The sequence below is a fragment of the Phyllobates terribilis genome, unplaced genomic scaffold (assembly GCF_046119375.1).
Source record: "Phyllobates terribilis strain yellow unplaced genomic scaffold, ASM4611937v1 Scaffold_2__4_contigs__length_985480577, whole genome shotgun sequence".
NCBI lineage: Eukaryota > Metazoa > Chordata > Amphibia > Anura > Dendrobatidae > Phyllobates > Phyllobates terribilis.
The window spans coordinates 733,091,754-733,108,797 of record NW_027362762.1 but is presented as its reverse complement, the minus strand read 5'-3'; the positions used below and the strand labels follow the sequence as shown (position 1 = coordinate 733,108,797).

General features: G+C 38.8%; 1 protein-coding gene across 3 annotated transcripts in view; it reads right to left on the bottom strand.

Annotated features, from left to right (window-relative positions):
- Positions 1-17,044, bottom strand: part of KCND3 (potassium voltage-gated channel subfamily D member 3) — a 647,462-nt gene that overhangs the window by 116,061 nt on the left and 514,357 nt on the right. For all 3 annotated transcript variants that reach the window (XM_073667188.1, XM_073667190.1, XM_073667189.1), the window contains exon 4: positions 2,872-3,034. In XM_073667188.1, coding sequence (XP_073523289.1) covers positions 2,872-3,034 — 163 coding nt within the window. The remainder of the gene's footprint in view (positions 1-2,871; positions 3,035-17,044) is intronic.

The window sequence follows — 17,044 nt, the reverse complement described above, 5'->3', positions numbered from 1 at the left end:
TGAAAGCTGGCATGCAGAGCGAGGACAGCAACGCTGAGGGGAGGTGGATCGGCAGCAACGAAACAGGTAGGAAGAGGCAGTTGGGTAACCAGAGGGAGAAGGCCGGCAACTGATCAACAGAGCACCGACACTCGTGAATTTTTCTGTCAAAGAGTTAGGTGTTTCCCAGTCTGGGATTCTTTTAAAGAGAGTTCTGTGACAAAAACAATGGTCATTTGCAACCTGTGCTATGCCAAGATCATCAGGGACCTGACCACTAAGTGCCTAATCACCATCAGCATGATCAGGCACCTAAGCAACTGATTCAGTGGATCGAACGCCCGGGTCCACGATTGGTGCCAGCGGGTGACACCACTGCCTCGTCCCCTGTGCTATGTGCTTCTCAATCCTCTGTCCATGAGACTGGTGCATATGCTTCCTGCCTAGCACATTCTGTTGTAACATCACCAGGCACTTCCAAATCCTTGGAATGAAAGAGAAAGTTCCCAGCCACCCACCCACAGGCCCTAACTCTAAATGGGCACATTTCCAAGCTGCTTGCTGTGGAAATGTTGCCGTTCAAACTTATTGACACAGAGGATTTCCGCTGACACATGACAGCAGCTGTTTCTCGGTACTCGGTCCCCAGCCACCACTTTATCTCCCGGTGTGGCGTCCCCACCTTGTGCCAGCCCGTGTCCACCCGTGCCCTTACCAACATAGTTACTAGGATTGTCCACTTAACCGACACATTGACAAGTGCTTGTGGCACACCGGCACACTGCGTGAACATTGTGGAGGCTGGGTCCAAGTCCTACCCTGGCACGGCACATGTACTCCTGACGTCGAGGATTGCTGGCCCACTTTTCTCACGGTTTCCTCCACCTACTACATCAGTTCCTGCACCCCCTCCTGCTCCTGCTCATCCTCCATCTCTGATGTGTTATCTCAGAGCACGTTGTCCCCAACATCTGGAAGCTCTGCAGCACTGCCTCAGTGAAGTGACGACAGGCTCTGCTGAAGCTAATTTGTCTAGACAAACCGTAAACCGTGACAAAGTTACTTAAAGGAATTACAGACCAGACAGATCTGTGGCTTTTGCCACTGAACCTCCCACCAGGCATGGTAGTGTGATAATGGGTTGCGTCTGTGAAACTTGGCAAGCTCACACATGTACCATGCTTGGCACACGTGCTCAACTTGGTAGTTCAGCGGTTTCTGCAAGTTGGCTACAGCTACCGCTGCTCTGGCAGTGTTGCAGCAGCGCATGCAAGTGCCAGCTCACAGACTGGTGTGCGACATGACCATGCCCTGGAACTCCACACTGCACATGCTGGCAAGGCTTTGCGAGCAGCAGTGGCCAGTTGTTGAGTACCAGCTTTAACACGCCTGTTGGTATTCTGGTCAGCCTCTGCACATAACAACTAAAGAGTGGGCATTGATGTCTTACAATTATGTGGTTCTCCAAGACTTTCAGGAGTCCACAGATATGGTGAGCGACGATGACGCCATAGTCAGTGCAACGATCCTGCTCCTGTGTCTACTTAAACAGTCGCTGCTCACAATTAAACATAAATCAAAAAAAGTCCAGTATCACCAATAAATTAATTTAATGGTGTCATCCTGAAATATATATTAATCTGCTTTGATGCCCCCTGAGGAAAAGGCTTTTGAAACGCACATTGGAGCTTGAGGCATGGAATGGCACAGTAGTAGGACCTTGTGAAATAACCTGACAAGCAAAGCATGTAGGCATTATTATTTATTATTATTATTTACTTACCTGGTAAGATTTTCCTATTGATCTATAGGAAAGTTGTTGCTTTCAAGGGTCTATGGATGACTGGATGACTCTACTTATAATTTTTTCCTGGCTTTTCACTTCGGCCTGCCCCATGCTGTTCTAATTCCACTCAGCATTTTTTCCATCCATTTGAACATTTTCACTGCCTCCCAGACCTCTTTGTTGGGTCTGCTGGAAAAATGCTCGGATTTCCCATTGACTCCCATTATATGAGCTTCCGAGCATTAGGAATTACTCGGTTCCAGTAACTAGCATCCGAGCATTTTAGTGCTCGCTCATCCCTAATCTCGACTAATTACAAGTCTACTTTAAATGCGATCCTGCTAAACTGCACATGATATGTTAAAGCCTCATCCCAAAAGTGCGTAATGGGACTGTTATGTTCTACATGACCCTTCTTATTTGATGATTGTTACTTCTGAAAGTATCCATTAGTTGTGATCAGCAATCATGTAGTCTACTTATTCTGCGCAGTTCAGCGGGGTCTTAGTTTCTATGATCGGCCATATTAAAAGCCGAGAAAACATTTTATGCACCATTAAACAATTACCACAATTACTAGTTGAAATGTTGAAATGTTAAAGCCACACATGGGTTCATAGACTCATACTGTTTGCTCCAATTTCTTCCCATCTTTCATTACAATACAGAAGGCAGTAAAGGTCATCAGACTGGGCAACTTTTCGGTTCTGAATTGAACAGTTTCAGCCTTCATATGTCCAAAAAAGTATCACAGAATAATATACTAATCTGCTGTTATAAGCCATCTGTGACAACAAAAAGCTAAGCAAGTAGATGGCATTGAACACATCATTAAGCTGGTATCTCCTGGCGCTTGATATATTGGGTAGCTAACTTTATATTCATAATCCTAGATATCTAGTGGTCCCAGTTGTCAGTGAAACTTTTTTTTTACTACAAGACTGTGGGTTGTGTTTGGAAAAATCAGGAAATTTATAGTTTTCAGTTACTATAACCTGCGCCGGTAAAGATGACATTCCGAATAAATCGCAGGCTCAATGAATGTACAGTCATAAACAGCTCCACTTTCCGAGAATTGTTTAAGGAATGACTTATGGATTACTGACCTTTTGTGCTCGCCTCTTGTCAGTCCGCTGATTCTGGTGGTAAATTCGGCTGAAATTTGAAACAATGACAGGGACTGGCAGTGCAATCACAAGGACCCCACTCAGCGAGCAGATAGATCCAAAGATTTTTCCAGCTATAGTCTTGGGTACCATGTCACCATACCTAACACAGAGAAAAATATTACACATTAAAATCAATGTATTCACATATTCATATAAAATAGAAAATGAAGATTAACACACCCAGGGTTCTCATGTATTACCAGCGCCAGGTGTAGCTTACTGATCTGTCACAGTATATAGTGAGAACTAACTGTGCAACACAAACAAAGAGTAGGATTTTTACAGTACACAAGAACCCTTTACTTTTCTTTTCTCTCTTTTTTTTCTGCTTTTTCTTTCAATTCCTCCATTTGCTCTTTTATTATTTCACATTCTATGTTGCTTCCCTCCCTTTTCTCTCTATCTATTTTGTCCCTCCTCTTTATTTATCCTTCCCCATCTTCTTACTTTTCCTTCCTTTTCTCTCTTTTCTTTTTACTTTCTCACTGGCTTTTTCTCTCTGTCTCTTCCTTTTTTTCTTCCATCCTTCCTACTTTCTCTTATTTCATTTTCTTGCCTTTCATCCTTATTTTCCCTTTCTTCTCTCTCTATATTTCACTTTCTTTTCTTCCTTTCTCTTCTTCTCCCTCTGTTTCCTTTTCTTCTCTTCTTTTCTTACTCTACCTCTCACATTCTCCCCTCACAACCTCTTCCTTTCTCCTTTCAACAACCTTTTCCTCCATTTTGTTCCTTTGCACACGCTCTGGCTCCTTCTTTCCTTTCTTTTCCTGCACTCTCCCTTCCCCACTTCTTCATTTTCTCTCATCCTTCCTTCCTTATTTCTTCCCAACTTCACTCTATATCCTATCACTTAACACATTCCTCCATTTCTTCCTTCACCCCTTCCGTTCTACATCCTTTCCCATTCTCTCTCCTTCTTTCCCAGCTACCTTTACATTGTCCACATGTCACATATCTTCACCTATTACAGGAGGACATGTAAATGGTTTTTATCTTGCTTGAAACTGGAAAGATTCTAATGTTCAGTTATGATTTTTCCTTCTTCCTTAGTTCAATGGGATGGTTCATAAATGACCTTACAATGCACCTAAAACATGACCGTGAGACTAAATGTGCCCTAAACTTGACAGGATTGTGATGGCTCACATTTAAGCCCCTCTCAAGCTCTTCTGTGTGTTCAAAGCTTTAATTAAAAAAGACAATGCCTCTAGTTGAATAAAATTATGCATGTAAATCCTACTAAGAAGGAGACAAAATCGATGTCAGAAAGGTTAAATTGGGCTTAGTTTGAAATTTATGAACTGTTAAACCTTTCTACTCTGGGAGGCAACAGTGATTAACTTTTCATAGATCAGATGGTTTAAACACAATGGTGAAATGACTTCACTGATCCAATGATGCGCTGTATCGGCCCTTTAAAGTCATAAGTCCAGGATGATTTCTAAAAACTAAAGTACAGTAAGTTGTGTGACAGTTTGACCGAACACCATTTTCTGCAGTCTCCTAATACACTCAGAGCAAATGAGTTACAACCATGATTTCTTCTTAGTCAGCAAAAAGTTAAAGACATTTATTACAATAATCTGTGACTGCGCTCTATAAGGAACAGCCATGAACCTTGATCTATTGTTTTTTTATGAATTCGAGGGCCCATAATGATCAATTTCATTACTTAGGTTTGTTTAAGGGTCCATTTACATGGTTCAGTCGGCGGCACTATACGACCATCGATAAATAAGCTTTAGCCGATCGGCGGTCATTTAAATGCCTGATTGTACAGACAGACCTAAGTAAATGACCGCACTGAGAGATCTATACTAGATCGCTCAGTGCACATAAGATGCCATTGATTTTGGCAGAGGGAGTCCGGTCTATACAGGATGATGCGCCGCTGAGAGCGATGATTTTTTCATTGATGATTCAATAAACAATGCTCATTCACGATTATTTTGCAGCGTAAATGCAGCTGTAACCTTGGGAAACTTTTGCTCGCAGATAATTCTATCCTACTGGTAGACATATTTTATGTTATTTTAAAAAGAGCAAGTCTGTAACACATTAGCAAAGGGGAGTACATTCAAAGAGTTTCCCTAGCATATTAAGTGATGGAATATTAGTAGGATATGCTCTAACCACTCTGATTAGGGGGGTTCATATAACTGGCATAGCTCTCTAAAATTTCAACTCAAGAAAAAAAGAAGCTATTCAATTTTGTTCAGCCTCAAGAAATGTAACACTATTAGACTACAAAGGGAAGAACTGAAAACCACCTCAGGTCCATAAGAGTGAACAATGCTATCCAAAAATGTAAGTGACTTTTTATAATCTGTTGGTTGAAGTTAAACCATACATTTGACCAGTGACACATTAGTAGTATTTCGATGTACCTTGCTTATTTATATTTTGTGAGTTTCATGTATTTTGTAGTCTCATATTTGTATAGAGTATCTTTCCGGTGACTGTGATGGATCCGTATTAGGCTTTCTCCATATTTGTTCAATTAACACTATGCCAATAGGTGTCCTTTAGGCACACTTCTAGCCAATATGCATCCTGATCCTGCAACCGCAACTGTAGTTAGTCATGTTACGATACATTTCTTTCATTTCAGTCAATGGCAGCCAAAAGCAATTGGGCTTCAACACCTTTCTTTACAGAGATTGGTGAGGGTCTCAGTTGCAGAAACAAGCAATAGGCCATCTTAATATGCCAATTTAAAGATTTATCCCCAAAATCACAAGTTATTCCTAGCTATAAAATAAGGGATAACTTGCTGACTGTTGGTGGTCCAACTTTTGGGAGCCCTAGTCATCACGAGATCAAGCTTTTGAAACCCAATAATAGGGTTCTGTATCCCCATCTTGAATGGAGCAGAGATGCGCATGCTTGAACTCCACTCCATTCATTGTTTATCGGACTGCTGGAGAAAGCCAAGTGCTGTAGAAAACAATTTCTCGTAGCCATAATAACAATGAAGGGAGCAGAGCTGAAGTGTGAGCTAAAGTGTGAGAGAGCTCATGAGTCCAATTGTATATATTGCCTCTGCTCACCCAGACTGCAGTTTGTACTGAGCAGTGTGAGATTTCAGCAACAGGGTGGAGGGACACTGAGAAATTGTCAATCAGATTATGTTGGTGGAGGTTGAGTTTTAACTTTCAAATAGGATTATATGGCTATTCTGATCTACGGATTTTTAAAGTAAGTACATCATCAGATCTATTCCATAATGTATGCAGTTGGTATTCTGAACTCCGGTGACAAATCCCTTTCAGTCCTGACTTGATTAGATTGTCTTGAATAATAGCATTAATACCATATTAAGAAGTGTATCCTTGATATGATCCCACTATAAACCAATTATTTTGTGACTTTGTGGTTTTTCTATATTTTGTAATTCAACTCTGTAAAGAGAAAGTTAAACAAGACAAAACTGAAAAAGTTACCTTGTCATAGCCATGAAATGTAATGTAATGTGGGCAGAAGGCATGATGGAGCAGAAATTTCCACTATGTCAGGTTTGATGTAGTTAAAAGCTTGGCAGCAGCTGTGTCCCTGGAAATCATTGTAAAATGTTGGCAATTATACAGCACCTGTGTACCAGCGTTCATACATACATATCCCACGCTACATCACCAGCATTTTGCTTTAATGATCCGGGAGACTTTGATGCGCTGCTTTGTACCAGAATATAAAATGAAATTCCATCTCTGAAGCCAATTTAAAGATTATATTAAGCAAATACATTCATAGTGGTTTCTGTACAGAATTTTAATTCTTGATACGTTTAATTTGGCCATAGGAGTGTTTCAATAATAACGTGTATTTTATACAAAATAGCAAATCTGTATTGCTCATGTAGATCCCTTCAGCAGCACTTGAATATAGGCTTAAAGATAAACCGTCACTTTAATTTTTTATATCCTAAATCAATAATGCACGTGAAAATAAGAAACTTTGTAATATATCTTATCTGAGAAATCCGCTTCTTTTACCTCCTGGATTGATCTTTCACTCTCAATTCATAACTAAATTCTGTATTCAGTGTAGACTGATTCTCTTATTACTGAGATAGGAGATGACAGTTGGTGCTTTTAAAATTATATGGAGAGGGGAGGAGCTAGAGGCTGTTCCATAGAAATTTATAAGTACTAACTGTTATCTTTTATCTAAGTAAGGTGAAAGTCTGTGTTCGCTGAAGACAGCTATTACTAATGAATTGAGAATATTTAGACTAAAGGGATATTTCCATCTCCAAGATTCTATCCCAATATGTAGTAGGTGTAACAATAATAATAATATTACCAAATGGCTCCAATTAGAAATATAGTACAGTTTTTCTGATTTCCTATGACTCTTTCCTCATATGCAGGCATTGCAGGACCTTAGGTATCCATGGTTATGACCACTAGCAACCAGCTAACTAACTGTCACAATATCAGTGATCGTAACCATGGATACCTAAGGTCCTGCAATGCCTGCACAGAGGAAAGAGACAGAGCAATTCAGAAAAACTATGCTACATTTCTAATTGGAGGTATTTTCTAATATTATTATTATTATTACAACTACTACATATTGGGATAGGATCTTGGAGATAGGAATACACCTTAAGGGTATGTGCAGATGTATCTCTCTGCCTGTGGCCCCGACACTGCGGAGGAGCAGCGAGCGGAAATGCATTTTTTTTTTTAACCTACAGACTTTCCCCATAGAGATTAGGTCTATCGGGAGAGTCCACATGTGGACCCGCAGGAGAAATTGACATGCTGCGATTTGGAATGACGCGCGCATGTCAGTTTCCTCAGGTGCACAGAGACGCATAGTGGACATGGGATTTGTACAAATCCCATCCACTACGCTGTAACATCTGGCCGCTGTGGGTTTAACGTTGCATAAGTCCGCAGCATCAAACCCGCAGCGGCTCCGGATCGTCTGCACACAGCCTCAATCATCAGTCCAGGAGGAGAAAGAAAGGGATTTCTCTAACAAAATATATTACAAAGTTTCATATTTTCAAGTGTATTATTGATTTATGAAAAAAATAAAAATGACAGTTACTCTTCAAAGCAGAGCTTTCATCTAAACATGCTGCCCTAGAACTAGTCTTTTCTCCTATTAGTCAAAATGGCATATAAATATTGGGCAAATTGTCTAATAGGAGCGATCAAAGACTACAGAAGACTCGTAGTTATAAGTGTGCTGTATCCATGAAAATTCATGTGTTATCCGCACCGATTGTCATACACTGCAGCCTGTCAATCATTAGTGAGAGGAGTGGGGAGAGGACGTCTTTCATGAATACAATGGATTCATAACTATGAGTCTACAGTGTTCCCCTTATTGCTCCTAATAGTCAAACAACACTATATTTTGTGTCACTTTCATAATAAGACATCATATGTTCCTTCTAACATATTGCCCTTACTTAGAGCAGTATATTCAGAAAGTGTATTAATGAAAGCCTCTAGTTAGGTTCCAGTCACACTCGGTTCCTTGGGATAGGCCGTCAGTGTCAGTATCAATTGAATAGGGGGTGGATCTGAATTACCGGCCACTATAGTTTTGACAATACTGCTGTGTTGTGGCAGCATCCGATAACGCTAGGCCATCACTAGCACTGCTAGCAGCTGATCGGCGGGTGTGCAAGCTGTTCTAAAAAAGTAGCGTCCTACCTCTTTAAAGGGGTTGTCCGGTCTTAAACTACAAGTCTGCAGTCACCCTATAAGACTGCAGACTTGTGAATCGCGCACACTGTGAGGATTTACAAGTCTGCAATGACATACAGGGACTGTGGACTTGTAGTTTAAGACCAGACAACCCCTTTAATGCATTTATGTATTGTTCCTCCAAAAATGAGCAACTCAAAATGGCATAGATAACCAGAATATGTTGAATCTGGATAGAAATGGTGACAATCTGGTGATAGGGATTCCTTGACTAACACTGAGTTTTAGATAAAAAAGGGTAAGACTTATCAATTTTAATTGCAACATGAGACAGCACAAGATCAAAGAATGGAATGGGGTAAAGGGAGGCGGTCCTGGGATTTTTTTTTTTGCAATTTTTAGGTTCAGTGTTCCTATACTTCCAGGTGTTTAGATCAGAAGAAAATTGTCTAACTGAAAGAAATGTCATGAAGCAATGACCTACCCCCCATCCCCGCCTAACACAACTGCTGCCATTTCTAGTGGTCCCCAATGGACTATGTTTACCTTGTAACAGTAGAGACATTGCCGTCTTCTCATGTACATCCTGCAGCAATTATTGGTCTCATCGGTGTATTTTATAAGAGTATTGGGGACCCCCAGAGTGGTGCTGGATTAGAAGTATCAGTTGACTATAGGTGCTTTTTTTATTTCGTTTTTTGTTTTCATTTTATCCATTTATTCTATTTTCTTTTGACATTCAATGACTTGCCTAGTTCTTGAATTGATTCCATTCATTTATGACCACAATACTTTTGATAATAATGACGTTAACTCTTTTCTGGAGAAAAAAAAATATCAAGCTAAACACTTCAAATATCAAAATAATGCGTTTTCCTATTTTCTATTTTCATCTTTTAAGGAAATCTTTGCTCGTTAGTAGTCTCTTTTAAATAATATAGGAGCCTTAGCTGGAAAAACACAATTATTTTTTTTTTTCATCATCTATCAACAATATATAGAATATACTATCTAAATACTATGAAACATTTAGATATAAATTATTTTTCCACGCTGGTCGATTATACTGCTCATATACTTCTAATGTTGCATGTATAGCTGTTAAAGGTCTTGGTTTTCTATTTTTGAGTTCCTGATAAAAGTCAACACATGTAAAGAGTATGACCCTAATGTCAAACACATTGGGTACAGCTATCTACTTATACAATGGTATGTGTACACCTTATAGCTTATCTAGTACAATCCTAATAAACATATTACTGCATAAATATTTATGAGGAACACTCATGCGTAAGGGTCACTTTCCATTTTCGGCTGCATGCACTGAATTAATTCACCCACATTATGATCTTCTTTCAATTAATTAATCTAGTTACCCTATTGAAAAGTGGGTGAAAATAATTTGCCATATAAATGGAGATACATTAAGGTATGAGAAGAAGCGCACAAGTAAATACACATCATGCAATATAACCTATACTCATCACTTGTAAAGCATAAAACTACATTCGCCCGGTTTCCAGCTTGTTTGTGATTATAGACTATAAATACTATATTTTTGAAGTCCCATATATACATTCGAGCTCAGCTTAAAGGATAATATAACTTAATATGCTGCTTACTATTTATGTGTATCATATAAAAATACCTGGATCTTAGGTCTCAATTCACGATTGCTGTTTTTTCAATTTTCTAAAGTCATTTGCTCCATTTTATAGGCATTCGTATTTTTGTTTTGCTCTCTATACACTTTTAAGTTGTCTTTCTTTTTCAAGTTTTTTTTATTTTTTCCTCATCAACTTTGAGTGTCTAGATGTTTTAGACAGATTCATGAAATGTGACTTTTACCAAATGTAAACTTTTTGGCGCATCTCACTCCAGTCCCTGCCTGGAATAAGGTTTCAATCTGGGGTATTTTTAATCAAGTATGCAACTTTTTAAAGGATTTTGTGACTTTTAGTTCAAAAAAGTAGCAAAAAAAATGGTTAAAGACAAGATTAAAGAGCATTTTTGCTTTGGCACCAAATTCATGAACTGCATGAACCATTTTGAAGAATTTAGCGCAAATAACTTTAGTGAATGCCACAAAGTAAAAAAAAGAAAAGTGACTTAATTTAATCAAAAATGATGAAAAGGGACCTATATATTTTTAAATAGACTCAAAATATCATTATCAATAACCTCTCACGCATGACTGTGTAACTGCTGTGTAACTTTCCACAAAAATAAGACCTAACATGATTTTATAGGATTTTTGGAGTATGCTTGAAATGTAAGCCATACTCCAAAAATGAGCCCTAGTTACAGTCAGGGCCGCCATTAGGGAGAGGGGAAAAATGGGTAATGCCAAGGGACTCCACCCTCTTAGGGGCCCCAGAGTTTCTATTCCGAGGTTAAGACTGCTTAAGGCCCTTTGGTGACATCACGGTCATGTGACCATTATGTCACCAAAGGTTCTTTAACTGCGGGAGTCTAGAGGAACTGAAGAGGAGACAGGCTTGTATGTACCGTACGTGCAGAGTATGTGTATATACTGTATGTGCAGTGTGTGTGTGTGTGTATATTGATATATATATGTGCAGTGTTTGTGCATATACATGTGTATGTGCAGTGTGTTTGATAACATGATTATATTTGAATAAAAGGTTGATCTATAAACGTGGATTGTTCTTCATGGAAATAAAATAAGACATCCGCCGGAAAATAAGCTCTAACCCATATTTCGCAGCACAGAATAATATAAGATCCTGTCTTATTTTCGAGGAAACATGGTAGTACGATGTGGTCATCTCTAGATATAATCACTTCTATCAGCCCTTCCCCTACTGTGATTTACGATATACGCTTTCTATATGAAATACATGGTCAGATTTCAGAGAAGAATTAAACATGGTAATTTTTTTAAGGTGGGAGAAGACTACTATGGCACTTAGGAAAATCCAGCATGATCACAGTAAAAGTGGGCATACACATTAGATGAAAGTCTGGTAAACTCATCAATTTTGTCAAGACTGGCCAGTAGTGATGAGCGATTGTCCTCGTTTAACCCTTTAAACGAGCATGCTCGCCGAGTATTTGTGGCGTGCTCGTGTGGCGTGTTAGACAGCTGTGACACATGCAGGGATTGCCTGTTTGTTGTCTAGCAGCCGTGACACATGCAGCCGCGGCGGCTCAAACATAGATGCCGAGGACGCCGCAGATACTCGGCGACCACCTGAGCGTGCTCGTTTAAAAGGGTGAAACGAGCATGCTCACTCATCACTACTGGCCAACTATTTGTCCCAAGAAAGCAGTTAACGTATCAGAGAAAAGAAGAATCTCTTATATCCCATGGGATCAAAGGATTGAGCATGTTGATTAAATCTTACATACCTGCTCCTTCCATCTACCAGCTTCTACTCATTCACTTTTCACAAATTAATTAGGCAAAAATGAACCAAAAAATATGCACCAAATTAAATTATATTACTTTTAAAGGGGGAGCAGAAAAACTCAATCACTTTGGACACTATCATATGGTACTATAGACCATTTTGGCTAACGCTATTTTGCATTACAACATATGAAAACAAAAATTGTAACCCTAGGCAAAGTGGGAAGCCCCAAAGCACGACCATTAAACAGGAACCAATGAAACCAAAAAACATGCAAGAACTAAAGTAGTTGCAAAAAATGGTAAACATTAGCTTTTATTAAATGTAGGTTAAAAATCATAAATATATCCAACACAACAGACACAAAGACATATTGATGGGTTGGCCAACAAGGAAACCTGCAAAATAAAATGGCACCAAAAGTCATAACCAAAAGAAAATATGTGAGAGAAGTATATATGCTCAAAAGTATTATAATGGTTGGTAAAATCAAAATTAAGCATACAAAAAGTGATTTCCTGAAAAGAAGGTCACATAGATACAAGTGGCGCGAGTAATAGTAGCAGAGGAGTAGTAATAGCCTCACCCATCAAACATCCAACACACATTTTGCAAATACTTTGTCAGTGGTCGGATTTACTTATATTTTTTAACCTTCATTTAATAAAATCTAATTTTTACTCTTTTTCCAATCACTTTGCTTTCTGCACATTTTTGCTTTTCTTGGTTCCTACGTTACAACATAGACTTAATAATGGGCAATAATTTGGCAGAAATTAACATGTGGCACTGTTGTGTCGGCATCCCAAATTTATGGGCTTACTGGGATAATTCGAAGAAAAGTGATAGCACTAATGAATTCATTATCGCTGCTACAGAAGAGCAGCTTTATTACACCACTGTGTGGCAATGCCAAATTTGTAAGAACACACAGAAAAATCTCAGCATTTCTTCACCTAATATCATCCTCTTCTTTGATCCTGTTCAGTCTCAATCTGCTTTAAAGCTTAAGAGAAGTAAATGAAAAAATTAATCTTTTATTTTCTTTTCACAAAGATTAGAGCGGTCCTGTAAGGCAACTGGCTGCAGCACCAATCCCTCTCCATACAGTTATAAGCACCAATCCCTCTCCATACAGTCATCAGTATTTCATGAAAATACATGTAGGGATGTTAAAGTTAGTAAAATAATGCAGATATTTGCAACCATATATAGTATCTATTTCATTTTATTCAACTAATAATTGACCCATAAGGCTATGTTAACACATTGTGTCTTAATGCGTTTTTTTGATGCGTTTTTTATGCAAATTTGCAGCGGCGTTTTACAGTTCCTGCAAAGTCTATGAGATTGTAGAAATCTCATGCACACATCTTGTTTTTTTTTTGTTCAGGATTTTGTGCTTTTCATTTATTTTTGCAAAATAGAGCATGTCGCTTCTTTCAGCATTTTTTCAGCGTTTTTTCACCCATTGTAGGTAATGGGTGGTGAAAAAAACGCTGAAAAAACGCACCAAAAATGCAGGCGTCAGGTTTTTCAGCATTTTGTGTGCCAAAGCCAGAATGAGATTTTTTTTTTTTCACTGAACTTTATGTACATACATAACAGAGACAAAGGGACAGTGAAAAAAAATACAGCAAAAATGCACCAAAAGAACAAGCAAAAAAGGAAAAAAAAATCCTGAACAAAACTCCTGGCAAGAGATCAGGTTTTGCTGCAGAAAAAAAACGCAGCAAAAATGCAATGTATGAACATAGCCTAAAGGTAAAAGTAGTGAGTGTAAAACATACAAACAGAATAAAATAGATATAGTAAATTAGGCTTAAGGATAACAAAGTCCATGTTTTGGAGCGGCCATCACAAAGCCCTGATCTCAATCCTATTGAAAATTTATGGACAAAGCTGTAAAGGCAGGTGCGAGCAAGACGACCTACAAACCTGGATCAGTTACACCAGTTTTGCCAGGAAGAATGAGCCCAAATTCCGACCAACTATTGTGAGAAGCTTGTGGAAGGATATCCCAAATGTTTGACCCAAGTCATTCAGTTTAAGGGCAATGATACCAAATACTAATGAAATGTAGGAAAATTAGGAATAGAGTTTGGACCCTATGCAAAAAAATACAAGATCCCCCCACCTACAATGTGCCTTGTGTAGAATGGGGGCCTGGGCATCATGGCTGAGTATGACTGCTACTTCTGCACCCGATAGCTACAGCCCTTTAATAAATGTTATCTACTTGTATTTCCATGCATACTAGTTATCTGACTATTATCATACAACATGTCTCTAGGTTTTCTTATTCATGACTGTATGCTTAGATCTGGTGATTCCTTCCTTCTTTCTTCATTCCGCGTCAAAACGAAATAAGAAATAGCTTTGGAAACACTTTGAAAACTTCCAACTTAAATAGCCCCAAGAGAAAGTATCATGAATAAGTTGAAGGAGTGGCTAAAATTAGCAAGGTCATTGCCTTTGAAGTGGGTACTTCCCAGTCTGAGGTCTCGATGACCTTGAGTGCTTTCATCTCTCAGTGCCGCGGGGAAATAAAAATTTTACTCAAGGGCCTTTAATGTCTGTAGACTTCAGTGTGCAGAACTCTCTAAACTGTCAGTGCATTTGCATCCAGCCCTGTGCTTTGCTGCGAATATATATTTTATCTGCTCTCCAGGGAAGCACAGACGACTGACCTAATTTATTGCTCTGTATGTGCCTCCTTTTTATTTGCAGTTTAAGGTTGGCTTGAGCGGAGTAAGAGAATGACCATCTGCCCACAAGACCCCAGGGCAAAGATTTTGGAGTGATTGGAAACCGATAGCTGTAAGGAGTGCCTAAGAGATCAACTTTTATAGCTCTTTCTATAAGAATCATTCTTTATAAAAACTGCAAATGTGTTTTATAACCAGGAGCAAATGTAGAATACCCAGGCACAATCATACAGAACAAATAAAGAATTGGTGTCAATACAACTTCGGATATTTGGCGGCAATATGACCAGTGGAAGCAAACCCAAGAGCCTAGGGAGTAGAGTTAATACCTATACTTCTGACACATTTATTCTTATTTCTCATGGATATCTATGATAGAACCATCTTTTCGAATTGTATAAGGATTAAACATTTTTGTGTAGTAAATTACCATATTTTCTATACTCACCCATCACAATGGCCCCTGTGATTGGAGAAAGAACTACTTCCAAAAAGTTTGCTTGGGAACTTCTACACGTTTCTAAACTCTTTGATAAAATGCTTGAAGGTAGATTAGACAAAATAGACTCTTGTTTTCAGGAAAGGGGTTATATCATCAAGTAAAATTCTTATTGCACTCTTAAGATGGGGATGGCTTCACATTTGCCCTTCATGCCAGCCACTGAATTGAACAGTCTACCATGTGATACATAGAAGGTCAGATCTGACAGAGCACAAGATGCTCATTGTTAGTGGCTTTCCTTTCTTTCTAACACTGGTAACACCCCCTTTCATTTAAAATAAGCCCCAGAGGCAGATTCTTGGGGTGATCAGTGCCCTACCCATAAATTTTAACAGCTCATTTACATATTAAGAAAAACATGGATTTCTCTGGAATAAGATGGCTTAGAAAAGTTAATCCTACTGACAGATTCCCAATAAATAAATAATACATTTATAAAATGCTGAAAAAAAATTACTTCTTAATACTTTTTATGTTCAATCCCATTTTCTTGAAATTATAGGTAAAACTGTGATATATAGAGACAAATAAAGCTCTAAAGAATTATTCTTTGTGTCCAGATCAGTAAGTTCCCAAATTTTGACTTCTCTACTGCTCTAAGTAATAAAACTAAAACACTAAAGGCTTCAACCAACAAAAAAAAAACATAAGTCAAACCTTGTAAATTCAGTAGAATTGGACCATCTAATGTGCATGAGGCCTTCAGACTCTCACGTGGTAAAAATTGTATTTATTGAATTTCAACACTCAATATTTTTGCTCTTCAGATGGATAATTCTCCTCAAGAGTTGTCTGGTAGCAGCTTACGTTGGGTATACACAAGCACTTATTGAATGCTGATAAATGATATAACAAATTGATTGGAGTTTATTTAAGACCATTTTACAAGGACAGATACAAGTTGCATGGAGACCAAAATATCATCATCCCCATCCCCATGTGTCAGCAACACATCCAATGTTTACATGGGGAGACATGCTGCTGACCATGATAATTTTAGGGACAGATTTAAAAATCCAATCAGATTACAAGTGAACGTTTTGCTTGTCATTGGCTGATCAGTTGCCCGTTTACATGGCCTATCATTGGGAATAATCATCCATATGAAAGTTTGTTCAGTCAATTATTTTTCCATGTGAAGGGACCTAATTCCTCTCTCCCCATTAAAAACACCTGCATGCTCAATCAAGCTTTTATGTTTATGGGGGAATCAGGAGAAACAACTGTTGGCCAAATGAGAATTCGTCCAAAATTTATCTATGTATAGACACCATAAAGGGACCTGTCACCAGCAAAAATGCTATTAATCTGCATATATGGGGTTAATCTGCAGGTTAATAGCGTCACTAACCTGCCTGCACTTAGCTAAATGCTGCAGGGAGAAAATGAACTTCGATTTCAGTCATGGGGGCGGTGCTAGCGCTGATGGCCCTGACTGACAGCCGGACCCAATGCAGAGTCAGTATCTGTCAGTGCTGGGGACGCGGTTGCAGCTGTCGTTCTGTATACTCAGAGCGGTGACTAAACCCGCACCCATGCCGCCCCAGTGACTAAAACCCGAATGCTGTCAGGGAGAATAAAGTTAATTTTCTCTACGCAGCGTTCAACTATGTGCAGGTGCCGGGCAGGTTAGTAACGCTATTAACCTGCAGATTAACCTCATATATACAGGTTAATAGCATTTTTTCTAGTGACAGATTCCCTTTAAAGAACATCTGTCAGCAACTCTTACCCTTCCAAACATTTAAATGACTATGTAGCCCTTTAAAAGATAAGCGAGTCAGTCCCTTTATGATCCCAACATGCTGCTCCAACAGTGAGAAATCACATTTTGAAGTTCTATCTTGAAGTGCATTGGGT